The sequence below is a fragment of the Aulonocara sp. 'chitande type north' Nkhata Bay genome, linkage group LG6, assembly GCF_057382095.1.
Source record: "Aulonocara sp. 'chitande type north' Nkhata Bay isolate Kocher_YH1m ecotype deep benthic linkage group LG6, A_spYH_male_GT1.1, whole genome shotgun sequence".
Taxonomy (NCBI): domain Eukaryota; kingdom Metazoa; phylum Chordata; class Actinopteri; order Cichliformes; family Cichlidae; genus Aulonocara; species Aulonocara sp. 'chitande type north' Nkhata Bay.
The window spans coordinates 33,028,744-33,049,660 of NC_141349.1; the positions used below are offsets into that span (position 1 = coordinate 33,028,744).

Genomic DNA, 20,917 nt, shown 5'->3' on the forward strand with positions numbered 1-20,917 from the left:
ACAGCACAACCACCTCTTAAAATTGCCACTGTGGTTACATAAAAAAAAAAAATTTGTGTGTGTTTATTTGGTTGGTTGGTTTCTGCTATTTTAGAAATTATTGATGTTGTGTTTTAAAGGTGAGTAGCCTATAGTAAGTTTTGATTTTCAGAGCATGATGATTGATGACGATTAAGCACGATGAGTTTTTACTTGCACTTTCCTTTAATAAATCATGTGGATGTTTTGGATTTGCTCATGTTTTTTCATCATGGTGGGGAAAAAAACAGCTTATTAATTTCAAGTCTCCTTTAACTTCTGATTACTGTTACCCTTTAACATTAGGGAAACGTTAATATTAACTTAATATTCCCATGCTGTGATGTCTGTCTGGAATACAAAATGGAAACAAAACGATAGAAAAATTGGGGGGGGGATCCTGACTCTAAAAAAATGTGAAATTTAAATACAAGCACATGAATTTGTAAATATTTATCAGTTTATTACAGTTAAAAAGATGTATGTACATACAGAACATCACCAAACATGGTCATTTTCACTCATTTGCAAAGTAGTACTCTGCAGCTAGTTGGTATCAGAATAATTTTCTTACAATGGGGCGGCATTGATTAAGTTTGTCATTTACAACCAAGCACAAGAGTCTGTGTATTTCTCTTCTTTTCCAATTGCCAAATAATGCTTAATAAAGGCATATATATCCAAACAAATAAAACATCGGAGGGGGGTGGGGGTGCTTAGTAAAACAGACTGTTGTTTAATTGCTGGTCCAGATTTCCTGTTTCAAACACACAGCTGTACACAGGTGGAAACACCTCAGACTGGATCTTGGTCACTGGTTAGCAATGAAGACTCACATAGAGGTAGTCATGTCTGCGTCTGCTCGTCCAGTCAAGAAACAACTCATCCAAAATCTGTTATGTCCAAGGACCCGCATCTCTTTACTGGCGTAAAAAGGAAATAAAAGAAAAAATGACTGTTTTTGTGGATTAAATCAAGCGGTCATAAAGGTTTTGCTTGGTGCACATAAGGCAGTCAAGTAAATGTATGGAGATACTACAGGAGGATGTGTCAGTGGCTGGGTGCGATTCAGATAAGTATGCACTGGGAAAGATTGGACAGCTTCACATTAAAGGGCCATTCCACCAAAGCTGACTCGGTTTATATACAAAAAAGATGAGTAATTATGAATCCATGTTCCCTCATGTGGAAACAAACCTGGAATTTTTTTGTTGTGTTTCTGAAAACATGTCCAAACATGTCTCAGTATAGATTTATTTTTAAGAAATTAAGTTTAGTCTCTCTGCAAAACTCCTGAATTAAACCTGATATAACTGCAGAGATAAGATATTAAAAAAATAAATACGTTGTTCTTTCGCAAAATAACAATGCAAGTCAGTGTTGGTGGAATTCCCTTTTAATGCCAAAGACAAGGGAGACGTAAGCTAATGCACATCCACTTGGTAGCATAATGGCATCATCTTCCATTGCGCTCTCTGTTTTCTTGAAAAACTCATCACATTACAGATTTTGTAATACTGAGCCTACCATAACGTCAGATTACTGTACAGAGTAAAAGGAAAAATAAGACAGAAGAAACTAGACCCAAATTTACATTGTAACAACCAGTTGCTTGTCATCAAGTACAGTCAGTGGCCATAGACACAAGGAATAGCCAAACAAACACATAAAAAAAGACCATTAAGGCTGCTTGTCAATGTAGATTAAGTAGGATAAGCATTGCCACACAATGCTTCGACACCCTTTGCAATATACAAAAAGGGAGCATTTGCAGATACACCAAATAGCCACTAAATCGAAATCTTCTATGCAAAAACGCCCGATTCTGACCCAGACAAATCATGTCAAATGTGTTCAACATGCTTGTTTCCTGTACAAAATAACAAGGCAAGAAAATGATGACTCATGATCCAGAAACAAAAAAGCAAAAGGAGCAAAATGACTGATTCTGTGATGCTCTCGATGGCCTAAAATCACAAACGATAGAAAAATAAACAAAATACTCCAATTATTTTGGATGCACCAGTACGCAATACATCATCACCACCTGCAGCAACAAGTCAGCACCTGGAACTGAATGGACAGGTCGGTGATCTCCATCTCCTCCTCAGAACATTAAAACTACATTCCACGATCTGATAAATGCTCTCCACTCGATCAGCCCCGCTCAGTTCGTGCCTCACCTCCCGTCATCTCGTCTCTTCATACCCTGGCATTCTCAGCCTTGCAAAATGGCACATGAATAAAGTAAAACAGAGAGACTGAATGTAAAAATGGGTCACAGCGCTCACGCTGCATACCTAATGCACATCTCACTTTTGAGTACTCGTTGAAGGCATTTTTCACACAATTGTTTACAGCTAAAAGTAAATACACACACAAAACAAAAGAAACTTCCAAAGCTTTTATATAAAACCCAGGAATGCAATGCCTCCGGTGTGTTGTTGAGCGTGAACACAGAAAGCCCTTTTTACAATTTTTTTTGTCTTTTTCCGACAGTCTTGTACTGTAACTGCGTTAAGCTCAAATATGCACCTTGTGTTGTCTCATCGTTGTGTCCGAACGATTTGATCTGTGTGAAAACCACCGGGCCTGATGCTTAACCGAAAAGGTCAGTGGATTTGTCCCTTGTCAGGTTTTCGAGTGAAGTCTCTATCGTTCTTGGGAGTGGATCGTTTTCCCTTCTCCTGCCCTACTCGGCTCCCTCTGTCTCGGAACAGCATATGTTTAAGTCCATGAAAAGCAGCAACAGGTTCTGCTGGTAAATTAGAAGCAGCGTTTCATTGTTCCCCCAACCCTGACCCGACCCAACTCCAACGTGAGCTGTGGTGCTCACGTCACTTGGGCTTCCTGTTGAGAAGAGTGGCCAACACAACCCACTAAAACACACCAAGCTGCTGCAGAGAAAGTAGGCCCACACATGTCAATACAAAAAAAGATCCATGATTGAATATAGAATTGGGATGCAAAACATCTTAAGGAAACAAAAAAGGTTTGGTTTGATTTCCTTTTGTTGGATTCTTAAAATGCACAGTCACAGGAGATAATACTAACTGAAAGCACATTTTATCATTTTGAAAAAAAAACAAAAAACAAAAAAACCCCCAAAACAAATTGATTTAAAATAAACTGGGCTCATTTGAACTGCAGTTAGCTGTTATGCTTGCAACAGAGAAAGCAGGATATGTGAATATTAAAACTGTCTCACACCCAGAGACCTTTTTTTTTTTACAGTTCAAGAGAGCAGGTTCCTTTGCGACTGAAAGGAAAACCTTCCCCAAAGAAAGTTACCATTTATTTTGAGCCAGTGAAACTCAGCATTTATATTTAATTGATACAAATTTACAACCGTTTAACAAATAAAATACTTCTGAAACAAAATGCCCCCATTCAAAAATAATCAATGAGAGACTACTGATTTTTTTTTTTTTGTCTTAATATAGAGAATGCAAATAAAAAGTGCATACAAGCAGCAGCATTGCTGGGACAGTGTGGGACAACAAAGATATCTTTAAAAAAAATTAAGTTACAAATCAATACAAATCAAGGGAATAGTTTGCATGATGCTATTAAGATTCTTAACTCGACCCTGTGAAAACAAACTACAGAAAATTAAAGACATCTTTTAAAAAGAAAAAAGAAAGAACTTTCAAGAAGTTACCGGCCAATGTTTTATTATAAATGTTTTTCTTCTTTTTTTTTTTTTTTTAAACTCTCATACACTCACCACTTGCTCCAGAAGCTCAAAACGTCTTTTAAAAACGCTTGATATGTTGGTCAATGATCAACTGGATGACAGCTATGCAACCCAACACTGAAGATAATATCAAACAAGTAAACATAACTAAAAATTGCACTCAAGGCAACAACCAGTATTTGTATTAATATATAAAAACATCATTTATCCCATCACCTATGTATGCGCTGATGTTTCTCAATACCTTTTTGTCACATAAAATCAATATAGACAGGGCCCACAGCACTGCCTGCTTTGGAGAAAAGTCCAAGTTGCTTCTGTTTTTCAAGCATGTGTGATTGGCATTTCTCTATGTATGCATTTACTATCTCCTGCTGCTATTTATTTTAAAAAAAGACCCTAAAAAAGTAAAAACAAAAAGTAACAGCAGTAATTTAAAAAAAAAAAAAAGTTACCGAAATAATTTATGTCTTTGTACTCTTGTGGTCAACCGTGTTTAGAAATAAACCACTGGTTCACTCTAGACATAGGCACATTTAAAAAAAAATTAAAAGGTTAAAAAAAGAAAACAAAACAAAATGCCAAAAAAAAAAAAAAAAAAAAACACCATCATTAGACCTTTGTTCTCTATAGTCAAGAAGCAATTAACACAATTTATGTCAAGGGAAGATGAGGTTTAAAAAAAATGTTTTAAAAATGGGAGAGTCAAAAGAATATATAACAAGATGACGTTAAAAATCACGGCAGCAGCAGTAAATTAAAAGTTCCAAAGACTTTTTGTTTGTTTTTGCATACAATTGTATCCTTGCTCACATAATAGATGCTTGTAATTACCGTAAATACATTGGCAATGGGAGCATGGTTTATATGGTTGAAAGACTTGCCACTTAGCTCACAGTTACTCAATATATATAACTTTATATATCTTCAGTTTTGGCAAATAGATGGAAATAATTCCTCTTGTATGATTCGGAATGAAAGACGAGTTACGGGTGATGGACTGGCGTCCTAAAATGACCGTGATAAACTGGAGAAACACAGAAGTCAAGTCTCCAAAGGTTTGCTTTGCTTCTGCCCAAGGATGATAAAAAGAAACATTTTCCTCCTCAGTATCCTCTTTTTATTTGCCCCACCGACACCTGTTGTGACGAGTGTGTTTTCTTTACAGTGTATGATACACATAATGAGGGTGGGCAGGCAAAAGGGTGCAGAGCAAGTGGAGGGTTTGCAGTTAATCAGGACTGGCATTGAGCTGCTCTTGGCTCAGACCATGGCACGGTATGGTCCCTGCATCTTGAGGAACTGAATGATGAAGGAAGGGCCTCCTGCGACAATCTGGGGTGGCAGATGGGTGAGGGGACAGTTCTCTATGCTCATGATGGACAGTTTACTGCAGAGGGCCAGCTCAAATGGAAGGCTGTGCAGGTTGGGGTTGTCGTTGAGGTACAGTTCCTCCAAGTTCTCCAGTGTGCCTGAGGACAGACATTATGCAGTGTTAGTTGAAGCGTATACTGTCATCCAGAGAAACTGTGTCAATAAAATAATTTTTTTTCAATGATAGCTCCTTTATTTAGTATATTAGATTTGATGCACTTTAAGCACTCATGAAATAGCAAATGAGGTACGCATAAGTGCAATTAATTCCAGCGCGCCAAAAGCTCAGGTCAGATTAGGTTCTGGTCATCTCCGCTAGACACCCCTGGCTCTGAGCAAAACAGCATCACCAATCTATTGTTCAAAGAGACAGCCAATGAGAATAAACTTGGGCTAAAAGCAGGGCACCTAAGTGCAGTTAAAGATAATCCAGGATTATTAAGAATGAAACTGTGCAAAGCTGCTGTAGTAACTACCACGTCAAGAATAAAAGTATTTTATTTATATTGCAAGAGGTTTCCTTGTAATGTTTTGCAATAAACTTTACTGATCATGATACCTAATGCTGCAACTAGTAATAATACAAACTGCCAGTTAGTGTCCTTTTGAAAGGCTTCACATGTTAGTGAATATGAAGGGCAACAACATAATTCATTCATATTAGAAAGGCCAAATTAAACCAAGCTCAGAAAAAATCATTAATGGCCATTAAGATGGTAAGGGCAAGGTCAAGGTCAAGGTCAAGGTCAAGGTCAGATTTATTTATATAGCACATTTCCAACAGCCGATGCTGCACAAAGTGCTTAACAATAACAATAAAATTAAAAACTACAGTGTAATACAATAATAACAATAGAAACAATAGAATAGAAGAATTGAAACAATACTAACTAATTCAGTACAATAATAACAATAGAAACAATAGAATAGAAGAATTAAAACAATACTAACTAATTCAGATAAATCCAAAATGCTTGGGTCATAATGTGTTAAAAGCCAGAGCGTAAAAGTGTGTCTTTAGTAAAGATTTAAATTGCTCAAGAGTTTGAGCAGATCTAATATTAAAGGGGAGACTATTCCAAAGTCTGGGACCTGCCACAGAGAAGGATCTATCACCACGAGATTTGAGGTTAGTCCGTGGAATGGACAACAATAGTTTTGAACTAGATCTCGTGGGTTTTCCTGGAGCATAGGCAGAGAGGAGCTCTGACAAGTAGGGGGGGGCTCGGGCGTTGAGTGACTTAAAAACAAAAAGTAAAAGTTTAAATTGGATCCTGTAGGGGACAGGGAGCCAGTGTAAAGAGGCTAAAATTGGGGTTATATGCTCTCTCCGTTTAGTACCGGTTAGCAGGCGAGCAGCAGCATTTTGAACCATCTGAAGGCGATGGATGGTGGCATGATCTAGGCCATAATACAATGAATTGCAGTAGTCCAGTCTGCAAGTAAGAAAAAGGTGGATGATACGCTCGAAGACGTCAGCCGGAAGGTATGGCTTTATCCTGGCTAGCTGTCTTAGCTGAAAAAAACAGGACTGAACTACTGCACTCACCTGCTTATTCAATTTAAAAGAACCATCAATGTAAACTCCGAGGTTTTTTACATGTGTTTTACAATACGAGGAGAGGGTACCCAACGTGCTGTCAATATGATTGAAATTGCCAAAAATGACAACCTCAGTTTTGTTTTCATTTAGCTGTAAAAAATTTAATGATAACCACTGTTTAACGTCGTCAAGGCAGCGTAATAAGAGCTGCGGCTGATCTGATCCTGATTTTAAAGGTAGATAAATCTGTAGATCATCCGCAAAGCAATGAAATGAAATGCTGTACCGCGAGAAGATGGAGCCCAATGGCAGCAAATAGAGTGCGAAGAGGGCGGGACCCAAAATAGAGCCTTGAGGAACGCCGTATTTAAGAGGAGCTAATTTGGAGTTGTGGGGGCCCATATTGACATAAAAGAACCTTTCTGTCAAGTAGGAGCGAAACCACTGAAGGGCAGATCCTTTTAGGCCAGCATGCGATTCTAGCCGTGATAACAGGATGTCGTGGTCAACCGTGTCAAAAGCTGCTGACAAGTCCAACAGTAAAAGGGCAGCAGGGCTGCCAGAATCCATAGTTAAGAGAATATCGTTAAAAATCCTTAAAAGTGCTGTCTCAGTGCTATGTAATGATTTAAAACCAGATTGAAATTTTTCTGAAATCATATTAGAATCGAGGTGTGCCTGCAACTGTAGATAGACCACTTTCTCCAAAACTTTAGATAGAAAAGGAAGCTTTGAGATGGGCCTGTAATTAGACAGAACAGTTGGGTCCAGGTTTTGTTTTTTAAGAAGAGGCTGAACTACAGCTTGTTTAAAGCATAGTGGGACGCAGCCTGTAGTAAGGGACGTATTAATCAATTTCAGAATAAAAGGGCCAACAATATTAAAAGTGTTTTTGAGCAGACTCGGGGGAAGAGAATCAGAGGGGCAGTGTGATGATCTTAGGCCACTAACTATCGCGGTCAGGTCCTTAAGGGAGACGGGATCGAATTGCTCTAAGACAGCTGAACACACAGGTGGAGGGCTTTGAACTGAGACAACAGACAACAAAACAAGGGCCCTAATCGATAAGATCTTGTTATTGAAAAATGCTAAAAAATCATCGCACATACTTGATGAAGAAGTAACTCCAGGATTATCACATAAACTAAAAAAGCGATTAAGAATGTTAAAAAGTACCTGAGGCCTATGACCGTTGCAGCTGGTTCTCCCCCAAACCCAGAGGCAAAACCTCCAATCTTCATTAGCTATACAAATTTTAAGTCTTACAAACTATAAATGTTGCACTGTTACTGCTTCAAAAGAAAATCCAAATACCTCTATACCACATCTATAACCTACTTCTTCTCTCTGCCTAAACACTCTAAAAATACACTAACCTTATCTTCTTTCCCCACTCATTTTAATCTCTGGCTTAACGCAACACTAACAAAGCTATCCAGATTGGTCCAGTCACTGGGAGGAAGGGTCAGAGGTGGCACATACTGTGGACTGTTAAGCTCTTGAACTCTAATGGTTACGCTTAGCCTTTATGGAAAAAAATAATGGTTACATGTATTTTCTTTGTCATAAAGGAGATTTTCAGAATGGGTATAAGAGGAGTACTGACCAATCTCCTCCGGAAGGTGTTGCAGCTGGTTCTCCCCCAAACCCAGATGAGTCAGGTTGAGGAGGTGGCCGATTCCTCTGGGTAACATAGTCAGCTGATTATTTGTCAACACCAGTTTCTGAAACGAAGGTAGAGACAGCACAATGAAACTGTAAAAAGGCTTCTGATTCCACTGTATGCCACAGCATTTACCAGCTGGAGACCAACTGTGGATGATTATCTAATGTGTAGACAGGCTGTGCTGTATCTGCTCCTTAAAACTAAAGTGATTTCTATGATAAAGGATTAGGATCTCAGTTTTTAAGATTGTTAAAACAACTGATTCTGATTCATATACAACAGAAATCAGAGCAATCAGACAATTTTAGCAATAGTAGGCTTACCTGTAAATCTTTCAGATAAGCGATTTCATTAGGTAGACATTCCAACTTGTTTTCCTCCAAGTCAAGCTCCCTTAACTTTCTCAAATTCCCAATACCATGTGGTAACTTCTTGAGAAGATTATTGGACAAAATTAACACCTGTGAAGACAACGAGGGTTTTTTTTTTAATAAGGAACAATCAGACAGCTTGGCACTATTAAATATAATGATTCACAGAATTAAACAATTAAACATCACAATTAAACCAAAAAATAAACCCAGAAAAAGCAACAGCGGCTGATATGAGTTTATTTAATAAATCACTAGCCTCAAAGATAAGTTCCCAATGTTCATAATTTATTATAAATCTGTACCAAATATCATCTCTTAGATATTGTGCTGAGATACTAAAAAAATAAAAAAAATCACCCAACATTTATGTATGAAAGACTCACCTCCAGAGAAGCAAGACCACAGATATCCTCTGGGATCTTAGTCAGCTGATTGGTGGCCAGGTTAAGTTCAACCATGCTAGTCCATGTACCAAAATCCAAAGGCAGTGCTGTTAACTGGTTGTCCTGAGCGAAGACAAAGGAAAAGCGTTATTAGCAATATAACTGACTATTCAGTGAGTCAACAAAATAGGGTGAGCAGACTGATGGATTACATTAGATATGCTTCTTACAATAAAACATATTCTTTTGAAATGACACTTTAAGAGTACTCACCGTGTGTTTTTTTCCACGTAACAGATATTTGACTTCGATATATTTAATGATTCCATGAACTTTTATCGTTCTACCTCACTTTTATTAGAACTACTGTAAAAGCAAACTTTCCAAAAGTGCAGAATGTTGATTTGTTGCTTTGTTAAATATCAAAATTTTCTATGAATTCACAGGAGTGCATAACTTTTTGTATGTGACTCCATATTGCTCAGGTATAACAAAGCTTCAGTTCAATACCTGATGTTCCTGTGGTTTTTCTTCTCTGAAGATATTTTAACATGTCACAGCACAGATTCAATAATGTTCAAATTCAATTTAGCTCCCTCAGTTTCAGCCTCCTAGTATTGCTCATGCTAGCTCACAGTCACAGCTTACTGGAACACTTGACAATAACAGAGCCATTGTCCACCTGGACCTTTCTTTTTACGACAAGTCAAATATGTCTGCGGTAAAAACCAGGCTTAATATTCACCCGTTTTATCCTCTTGTGATACCTTACTACCACCAGACTTTGGCAAAAATAAAACAACAGCAGATAAAATGGAGATAATTTAACCAAAAGATATTAATTGTATATTGTATTACAAGCGTGTAACTATACCTTCATGTTAAGCTTGCTTAACACTTTTGCCCTGGAAAAGATGCCAAAGGGTATCTTGTTGATACGGTTGTGCTCCATGTTGAGAGAGTAAATGGTTGAGAACTGGGATGGCCCACCCACAGGGTACGACTGGAAGCAGTTTCTTGCCAGTGTTAAACTCGTCAGATTGACCAAACTTGACAGCAGACCCTGGCCAAATACAGAAACAGTAGCATGGCAGGAATCATATGAGCAGGACAAGGCTGTTGGTATATGCGGTTGGGTTTTACACTGGATATATTCACAAGTAGACCACAAACATATCATATTACATTTGTGATAAAAATCCATGGTCTACTTACCTCTGGCAACACTGAAATGTTGTTGTTTTCAAGATTTAGCTCCTCCAGTTCTCGACATAGCGCTAAAGATCTGGGAATAGCTGACAATCTATTGTACCTCAGACCTAAGCGATTTATGCTTGCCAAGTTTCCTGAAATAGTAACCAAAAACATTTTTTGCAGTCTTTTTGTATCATTATTAAATGTAGCTGGATTCACAAACTGATGAATACAAATGATGTAGTTATATTACCTATAGTCTCTGGGAGGTCCAAGAGCTCGTTGTGCTGCAAGTCGAGGTTAGTTATCTGTGTGCAATTTCCAATCTCCCTCGGTAGGTGTTCCAACTGGTTATGGGCAACGTCCAGAGTAATGAGGCTGCATAGCTCCCCTGCAAGAAGATGCATACAAAATACAAAAACTACTAATTCAACAAGGGTGTTTTCAATATTATACACTGGCCTCACTGACAACTTCTAAGCCTTTTGTCTCATTCCACATAAAGAGAATTAAAATACAGATTTAAATGTGCAGAACAGATTTTTTTCCCCCCGAATTGGAACAGCCAAGTTAACAGCAACAATTTTTAAATGCACTACAGTACGTTAGAGAGAACATTGACAATTACAACGCTGTTATTAGTTTGGGATTTTGGAATTTAGTAATGGTCTATGTAGTACTGCTGGAGCTGAAGGAGACTGTGTATAGGGGTGTTGTAGAATCATATACATTAAAAAAATGGCCATCACAACGTACACCCTGATTGAAAATTAATACAGCTAAATATTTCAAATCCATGGTCAATCACTCCCTTACACTGGAATCTTCTTACAGTCAGTGAAAAAAGGCTGTCTTTTGTCCTTCCTTCACCTGAAAAATTCATTTCCATTTTACTCACCTATCTCAGCGGGTAGCTGTTTGATCTTGTTCTCACGAATGCTGAGCATGGTGAGTTTGGATAGGTTTCGGATGTCCTTCTCCACTGTTGTAATGCGATTGAAGCGCAAGTACAGCGTGGTCAAAGATGTCAAGCGATAGACGACTGGTGGTATCTCTCTTAGCTTGTTATGTCGGAGGTCAAGCATTCGAAGCTTCTTCAGGGAGTCCAGGGAGTCAGGCAAACTGGTCAGGGAGTTCTCACTGAGGGCCAAAGTGACCAGGCCTGATAGGCAACCCACCTCAGCTGGCAGGCTCTGCAGCTTATTGCTGTATAGGTAGAGTTCAGTCAACTGTGTCAACTCCTTAATGGAAGTGGGCAGAGTGTGAATGGACCGCTTGGACAAATCCAGTCTCGTCGAATTCTCCTCCCGACATTTGTTAAGCTCTTTGATCACCTCTGCATTACTGGACTTCTTGCGTGTACCTGTTGCTGGGTTTGGCCGCTTTATCGTATTGTCAACGGAGAAGGCAACACCTGGTGTTGAGCTGCTGGTGTCCTTCTTTCCTTCTTTGGCATCTTTCCCTTTGGTCTTCGGGTCTTTGCCCCCATCCTTCACTAAGCCGGCCGGACCACCTTTGGGGTCCTTTTCTTTCGTTTCTTTATCTTTACCTAAAGTACTACTCATGTCGACGTTATCGGGGAACCTACAAGATTGCTCATGGGAGTCTCTCTTGTCAGGTCACTTATTCCAAAAAAAAAGGACAGACAGCCAAAGAGGCTTTTAAAAAACACATTCCTGTGCAGGCCCACACATTTACAATTACCCTTGGAATAAAGGCCTTTGGATCCAAAGACTTTTTGGATACTTATGATGCTTTGTCCCTTTGTTAAAATGCCATGGGAGAAAAAATCCTTTGAAGTAGCTGGATTGTGGCATCCATAGGCCACATGCTTAAGTGTTTGAACAGCACACGATCCCAGGACCTTCGGATGGAAGCTCTTTCCCGTTGCAAAGGTTAATGAAGGTTTGTTTTTTTCTTTTAAAATTCCTTCGACGTTTGCTGTGGGAGAAAAACAGAAATTTTGTTTAAATTGGCAATTTTTACACTTTACAAATATAACACTTTGGATTTTGACAGTAAATTTTAACTAGCTGTCAGTCACTTTCTCACACAATTTTTGTTTCTTTTAACTCTTTCCTGGCAGTTCTGACAAAAAGAAACACCCCTTTTTGAAAGAACTTCTAAGAACAAAATGTTTAGAAATATTTTCTACTCTGATGATGAATCTTAAAAGTGTTTCCTACTAAAAGAATGCAGTTCTCATTACCATTTAAAATAAATCTTTAGTCCTCTTGTAGTGGGCAAAGATCAGAATATGTGTATATGAAAACTGAGAAAAAAAAGAGAATAAAATGTAAACATGCTCCTTAGAGTTGTGCTGATATATGACAATGTCGAGATCAAAGATTGTAAAAATGAGCGGCGATAGCATAGGTAATTTTTATTGCATTTCCTCTTTAATGCATTAAATCATTATTACCATTATCATCATTATGAAAGTTTAATAAATTGGATCTGCCTTCACTATCATTTCTCCATAGAATCAACACATGCAACACAGAGATGTCTGGGTTTGCAAAGGCACGAAATTAATGTGAGTGAAGCAGCTGTAGCGAACCATCATCATCTACTGACAGAAAACAGGAGGATATTTCTGACCGCCGTACTGATTTTTGAATTAGAGCTTAATGTGACTACTGAGATGCTCTTCTATCTTATCTCATTAGGCCTTAGTCATCTAGGTCTAGAAACCAGGCAGTGATCCCCTGAAAACATCTGGCTGCTAGGGAGAAGCGTGTATTCCCAGACCGTCTGACAACAGGCTGCTGGCTGCCAGTGTGTGAATTTGCAAGAACTGAAAAGAGGGTGATTGATTTGATCACTAGCAGGTTGCTGCTGTTAACGAGTGTAATACAAATAGGAAATTCAGACCACTCACCCTCAAAGTAAAAAGTTGCAATTTTTGAAACATGGTGGTTTGAGTGTTAAGGACTTTTATTTTAAATGAAAAAAACTGTCCATTTCGAGTTTGTATCACACTTTCACAACCGCTTGAAGGTCAGCAAATGTTTTCAGACATATTTGTGTATTTCATACAAACTACAAGTGACCACAGCAACCTACTGACCAAACCAATTGCACAGAGGGTTTCAGTGCAGCACCGTATAGCTCTTTGCAACCAATTTCACTTGGCGATAGCAGCAAGCAGCCTCCTGAAACCACTTGCCAATGGTAAGGAATACTTAGTCAATTTCACAGAAACCTCACGCAACCAGTCAAAACCGGTTGAGCAACCCTCCACCCACCTCCTCTGTATCTTTTATCAGACATAACTGGTTACCGGGAGATTGCAGACCAGTCTCTCAACTTATGTGATTGGAGCTGTGACTTTTTTCTTCATCTGGTTTTTCTGTCAGTGGAAAAACTCAGCTGTGTGAGAAGGGTATGGAATAGAGGTCAGGCGAGATGGGTAAGATAGGTGAAATGTTTTATTCAAGGGGGGGAGGATGATGGATGCTACTACAGCTCTACGGTTAACAAGTCAAGAGTCAGCAAAGGTTGACTTTATACCGTTTTAGCTGTTCAGCTGATATCTACCCACTTAAGTTAACTACTTATAGTAGACTCATTGTTGTACTGAACATGCGACATTGCTAGAAAACTGCCGGAACATGTTTCTCTTATTGTGTTTCACTGGCATTTAAACAAGATACACTGACAATATTCTTCCTTAAAAAAAACAGGTTTCATATGCTGTCATTATAATTAAGATATTGAGTGTGCTCTGCCAGATCAAGAAATCTGTTTAATTCACTCAAGCATAACCTCACACCAACTACAAAACAAACATTGCATTGTTCTAAGTCTAACACCCCACTTAACCACCCCATACAAAATTTACAACGAAATGATCATATTGACTCCTGAGGCAATACTTATGCCCTAGATGTCCAGAGCAAACAAGAACGGATGTTAAAGAATATACATGTGTGGTACTTGTCTCAAATACTCCCAGACAAAACACAGTCCTTTGGATCTTTATGTGACAAACTAAGACAGCCTCTCTCTGGCAGCCGTCTCGGTTTAGCCTCTTGCTGGTGCACCTTGATGACTGTGTAAGCTCTCCAGCACTAGTACAGGCTAAGCTGCAGCAAAAAGAGAGGCAGGTTTGGCTCAGGATCAGAGCTAAGTGAAAAGGTTAGGACTGCTGAGAGTAATCTTTAGAAGTGGTTTTCAAAGCATGAAGTTCCCACAACAACAGGTCATATGACCTTTTGGGTAAAAGAAATGTTTGGTCAATAGTAGCACCCCTTACATGAGAGAAAGCCTTGTAGTGTGTTTCTGTAAATAATAAAATGATGTATCCACTGCTCTTTTTCCCTGTCATAAATAAGTTAAACAGCTAATACTGTCTCTAACAGGCATACCTGTGTACTACATATTTAAAGAAAATGAGAATACCCAGGCCAGTCCAACTCCTAGAGCAATGTAAACCAAACTGTGCAAGCAACTTCCTTTTATGGTTGTACTCTCCGTACCTGTCCTTTTACTTCTTTATGGCTATAACAAACTGCAAGTAAAAAAAAAAAAATCATCTGTATAGATTTGAATGCAGTTATAGACTTATAAGAGTTGTTGTATGTTATGCACACAATATGCACACTGATTTCAAATCAGTGCAGTTAAGAGTCCAATGCATTCTGCTTTCATTTAAATCTGTTTCTCTCGTCTCTGTGAATGGTAGACATGAGCATTGATCAGTGGTCACGACTATTTGCATAGTAATGATCGTGAAACTGAGCTCATGGCTCACTGTTAGTCAGTGGTGCTAGTTTTCGTCATTATGCGAAAGTACTGTTTATAAGGTTAGGGAAACCTACAGTGAACTGAGACTGAAGAAGTCACGTGAATGTGTAACAAAACATTTCTCCTGCTACATCCAAATGAATGGAGAAAACTTTCTCTGATTTTTCTCCACTCCTTTGCTTTTTTTGGTTCACCATGTGTGTGCCGATAAAAAAAAGAGTTTAAGGTAACTTGTCACATTACTGGAAATGAAATTCCAGTACAACTGTGGATGCTCCTTAATCCAAAAATGAACCAATATCAACCCCAAATTTTTGGAAGACAGCTGCCAAAACAATCCTGAATATGATGACAAAGGTCAGAATGCCACAAGCTCTGCTGCTGATAGTGGAGTTAGTCGTGTCCGAGGCACTGGCTGGTCTCTTGCTGATATAGTTGAAGCACAAGAAAGAGATTAGGGCAACTCCTGGCTCCATAAGACCAACATTTAGGCTACATACAAAAGTAAAAGAAAACGAAAATGAAGCCAAGAGAGAAAAGCAATGTTGTCCCCTCCCTTTGAGCTTTGCTCCACTTGATTTTACCTGAATACAGTCAACTAAGGAGAAATATACTTTTATTTCATAGGTATTCTGCTTAATTTGTCCTTGGGACTAAGCACCAAAGAACAGTTGCCTCATAGATAAGGCAAAGACTGTGTCTCATTTATGGCAATCTGATCAACTAGAATGCATTTTATGCTTCAATGAATGAAACAGTCAAAAATATTTTTATTCAAATCCTGGAGCATTTCCTTTGGGAGTGACCAAAACCTCTCTGGTGGGACCAAAATTCTTTGTATGCAGGATAAACCCTGAATTTGTGATTATCGTATCATCATTGTCAGTAGCAATGACAGTAAAACATTTCCCTAAGCAAAACAAGGGTATTATGATTTGTATGTGTCAAATAAATGCAGTGGTTTCTGTAAAAATCACTAAGTGGCTTAATATTTAAATGAGCAAATACATTATCACTTCAGAAGGATAATAACAGAACACATTAAGAAGAAGCACCAACAGGTAAGAGCGCTGTTGAACAACCACAGATTCAAGATATTCAGCCACTAGGTTAAGGCAAGTCCCTATTTGCATGAATGTAATGGTTGGCTATAAATACTGGAGTCCTGCTCAATTTGGATCATTTTAACATTGGCTCTAGCAGGCAGCATTCAAAAGCCCCTCACTTGGCTAGGTTCCTGCACAATGATAAATGATGATAAATAGAATCTAACAGCAATACATATATTCAAATACTAAAGACTGACAATATGTGACACCAACCTTTCAAGTGGGGATATGCTATAGCCAATACGGGTGGGAGAAAAACTGACACAAATATGAGAGATTTTGATATTTCGACTGCCAATACCCTATCGATACAGGGACACCAAATATCAATAATGTATTACAGAAATTAAAATACTCTTGTGCACCACCAATCCTGAGATAATTTTAGCCCAACAATATTACATTTTGTTACAAGGAAACTACAAGGAAACAAATCTGAACACACTCAGCTTGACAAAGCTACCTCCTAATTCAGAACAAGCTAACAGCTCACTCACAAGTAAAAATAGGATAGCAACCTCACTGGATCTACTAAAATTGGTGATGGCATCAATTTTTTTTTGCATACTGTAGTGTCTGAATGGTTGCTCAGATTTTGAGAGTGTTTCACAATCACAACCACTTTTGATCGCAAGGCAACTGCACAGGTGGCCAGATAGGAGGCAACCTTTCTGCAAACAGTCACAGTCTTACTTAGACTTACTGCAATCACTCAAGTGAGACTGCTAAAGGTTTGCAAATAATTTCTAAGCTATAAATGCAGACACATTGCCAATATGTTACCACCAGTCTGAATGCGTTTCCAGGAGACTCGACTCAGCTGGCTTTGAGCTGGATGTATTCTGGTTATAATCCTTTTTATTAGGAAAGTTGTTGAGTGTAAATGTAGCAGTTCAATATGAATTTCTGATAAATGATACAAATATGTGATAGCAATAGATATTTGATTTTTGACCATTTATCACAGTTAATTGTTGTATTAGCATAAAAAGATTGCATGCAATTGCCAACTTGAACCATTTGAATCACACACTGATAGCAAACTGACTCCACCTTAAGATAACATTTCTGGCAGTGTTGATATGCCTGAAATCTCATTTTGCACCAAAAAGAAAAATAACTTATCAAATAAGGTCATCTTATTGAATGAAAAAAAGATCAGTGATATCTAGAGAAAACTGCTGTTACTTGAAAACTTTTTTTCAACATAAACTTTCTCAACAAATAACATTTAAACTCATCTCTCAGAAGAAATTATATACATATTATTAAGGCTTATTACAATAAATATTACATAAATTAAAACACTCCACTGTAAACTAATATCAGAGTAGGTCTTCAGCTGGTTTAGCATGTAAGACAATGTCCTATCCTATCCAAGTCAACCTAATTGTATTTAAATAATGCTAAGTCACAACAACAGGTCCCCCAAGGTGCTCCTAAAAGTAAAGAAACTCAGACACCATGTAGAATGATCAGTGTAACTTTTCTTCTCTATGTGCATCACTCTAATTTTGCACTTTGAACATTCCCTCACATCAGTTCTGATAGTTTCAGTAATCTACATCCAGCAATTTGCTGAAATCTGTGACTCCTTATATTGATGTTATGCTTATTATTTTTTATTACTGAGACAATGATTGTTATTCTCTCAATGATAAATATAAAACCTGCGGTGAAAAAGTAGCCAGAAATGCACAAGAGATATTGCTGCATCGACGCAAAGTGTAGTTACATTTCTAGGAAGGTACACGTCAGGTTATGGTGTAGAGTTTCAGAAGGGTTTGTGGTTATGATGTAGCTACAGAGCAGATTTCCTGCTGAGCCATAATTTCCCAGTCAGCAGTTAGCAATAAGCTAGCTAGTTTTTTTTTAGCATCTGTTACCCCATGGCTCACTATAGTACCTTTGTGTTAATATAAACACATTACAGCAGACAATCTCTTTCTAAAAAGACTTGGATAAGGGTTCATTTGTTCTTAAACAACAGGAAAAAAAAAAGTGCATTTATATTCAGGAAGCAGACACTGAAAACAGACAAATCATAACCAGGTTAGCAATTAATATGTTGTTATGTGGTCTGAGTTATGTGTAACCAAAAGGTTCTATATCCCAGGCTTAATCCTCATAGTGAAACCTTACTTGGCTCATCTGTAAGCCCCAAGGCTCTAGTATACACAGAGATTATTGTTATTATTTTACACCTCATTCTAAACATGTTGTACACATACTGAAGTCTAAGAAAAAGCCATAGAACATGTAAAATGACAACATAATTCTTGGGGGACTGTTCAACCTGAAGACACCACACACATACGGAAAAGGTTTGGTCGGTTGTCAGAACTAGGTTACTGTTAATGCTGTGGTATTGGGTGTGCTTAGTCAGACCAAGAAAGTCTAGTGTACCAAGGATAAACTCAAACAGACTTGCTCCTGCTACGCAAACATGGCCCCAGTGGGTGTTAACATTGCAGTAAGCCTACAACCCCATCTAAGCAATCGTTCAACTACTTAGCTAAACCCTACAAAATCCACAAAAGAAAGACAATTTTAACTAGATACGTATGACTGGAAAACCTAATAAGTCAACAAAGGACATAACTCATGTGAAATTATGCAACTACTCAGCCAAACCTGTTTGACCAGAACGGTAAATTATGGATGAGCCTTTAGATCACCCTTCACAACTGACTGATATGCTCATGTGTGACTGTGTGTAAGCTGAAACTACTTGTTTAGCCAATGTAAATATGAGGCTGAACTCAAGCAAGGTTTTGCAGAAAAAGCTAATGCATTTGTCCATCAACACAACCACAACACCACCATAAAGTGCTATTTGAACTTCCCACATAGACTAATGAAGTTATCCATTAAGGATATCTTGGGCCCATCTGCTAATGTCAGTACATTCAGGCATGAGTGGAACTGTTCTCCCTTGTTTGTCCATTATAATCCCTTTAGGATCAGATGATACATGTGCCGATATATCAGCTAATTAGAGAATGCAATAAAGCACGTCCGAAGCAAAGAAATGTTTCAGAGTCAGATTCAAGAAATATTCAGTCATCTGCTTGCTGGTACTTCACAGTAAGTTGAGGCCTGTCAATATAGAATCTCCGTATGATAGAAGGACGCAAAATTGCACAACAGGGGTGAGGTGGCAGCTATCGCTGTTGCCACTAAACAGAACTCCACATGACCCCACTAGGTTGAGGGGGGTCATGTAGGCTACGTGTGCAAATGGCAAACCCCTGGAAACAGACTACCGACAGAAACGGTAGCTACCAGGTCGAGAAGTCGCATTTCAATATCACCCAATTTCCATGATATGAACACCTAATATGGGTATGACAGTGTATTATCAGTAATGTGAGTGTAACACCTTGACGCTAATAATGCTACGTTGTGACTGTTAACCTAACTGCACAAGCTAGACAACTATTTGTCGTAAACCAACTCGAGTAAGCTAAAATGTCTTCTGTTAGCTAAGCCACTTATAAAACTAAGACATATAATACACGTCTCAAAGTCTTTTCTAAACTGGGAGAAACTGCAACCTGCTAAGACGACTGACAACAAGGCAGGAAATAAAAACAGCTAAGCTGAGCGTCAACGGCACGGCAAACGTCAGTTATACCAGACTGCTAAATTGCTACCGTCAGCTAGCGAGCAACTTAGCTTACAAGCTAACGGTACTTTTTTTTTCCCAAACAAGGAAAATCAAAACAGCTGTCATTAGCACATAATGAAATAAAGGACCATTGGTGGGTGTTTGCTAGACCGTGCAGAGAGGGTGTCGAGATTTGCCCTTAATACTCACACCCAGCGCTTAGCTTAATCATTAGCAGAGGTGTGTGTGTGTGTGTGTGTGTGTGTGTGTGTGTGTGTGTGTGTGTGTGTGTGTGTGTGTAACGCAGGCCCGAGCGGAGCGGCTGTCGGACGTAGACCGACCCGACCGAAGGGGGGGAAATCTCTGCTGTAGCCAGCTGAGTGCATACGGGTAGCAGATACCCAAAGAGAACATCCTGTGAAGGCGTGAAGGCAGCTGATATCCCGACCCGAGCAGCCACGCAAGGCCACAGAAGAGCCGACAACCTGTAACGCTGAATCTAAGCGCCGTTCCCGTTGTGAATATGAGCCGAGAAAAAAGAAAACAGTGAAAAACAGCGGCCATTCCGAAGCTGAACAAAAGAGTGCGTTCGTACTCGCCACCGCAAAATGACACATCGCTGTTACACACGCCTTAACGAGAGGCTGACAAGTACGTTACATCTAGAGCAATGCGTTACCGTGCTGTGGGGATAAAAACGTCCAATGTTAATGTACTAAAATAACTGCTTTACCTTCAGAGGTGTGACTCCGCCATCCTTGCTGCTTCCTCCTCTTTTCCTACACTGCTGCTCTGCTCCCCTCCCTCCCCCGGTCACCAAACTGCGTCATTCACACGCCTAACCAATGTTATCACGAGACTTTGAAATGCAATCAAACGTCCATTATTTTACAAACATTTATCTGTGAAAATCAATCTGAGACAATAATAATGATTGATTACAAACCGGAGCATTAAAACAATGTATTGAAAAGAAAATTAAAAAAGAAAACGAACTCATACAAATCTCTGACTTTTATTAACTGTAAAACTGTGCAAATACATTCTACAACTAAAAAGAGATGAATGTCCTTAAAAAAGCAAGCGGATTTGTTTTCTAATTTATGTCATGTCTCTTCTTCTTTTTTTACACTTATGAAAGTTTTCTGAGTTTTCAGCTCCTGAAAACGCCCCCTCCTGAAAACGCCCCCTCATAAGTGT

General features: G+C 38.7%; 1 protein-coding gene across 2 annotated transcripts; it reads right to left on the minus strand.

Annotated features, from left to right (window-relative positions):
* Nucleotides 1-1,396: 1,396 nt before the first annotated feature.
* Nucleotides 1,397-20,543, minus strand: shoc2 (SHOC2 leucine rich repeat scaffold protein). 2 transcript variants are annotated; one of them, XM_086296394.1, is made up of 9 exons: nucleotides 20,451-20,543; nucleotides 11,148-12,190; nucleotides 10,503-10,640; nucleotides 10,271-10,401; nucleotides 9,930-10,118; nucleotides 9,056-9,178; nucleotides 8,622-8,759; nucleotides 8,239-8,356; nucleotides 1,397-5,187 (listed from the first exon to the last, which is right to left on the minus strand). In XM_086296394.1, exons 2-9 carry the CDS (start codon nucleotides 11,812-11,814, stop codon nucleotides 4,979-4,981), a joined length of 1,713 nt encoding a protein of 570 aa, XP_086152520.1. In that variant the 5' UTR covers nucleotides 11,815-12,190; nucleotides 20,451-20,543; the 3' UTR covers nucleotides 1,397-4,978. The 2 variants fall into 2 exon arrangements, with proteins under 2 accessions (XP_086152520.1, XP_086152521.1); XM_086296395.1 differs by lacking the exon at nucleotides 20,451-20,543 and adding an exon at nucleotides 12,459-12,651.
* Nucleotides 20,544-20,917: the final 374 nt, after the last annotated feature.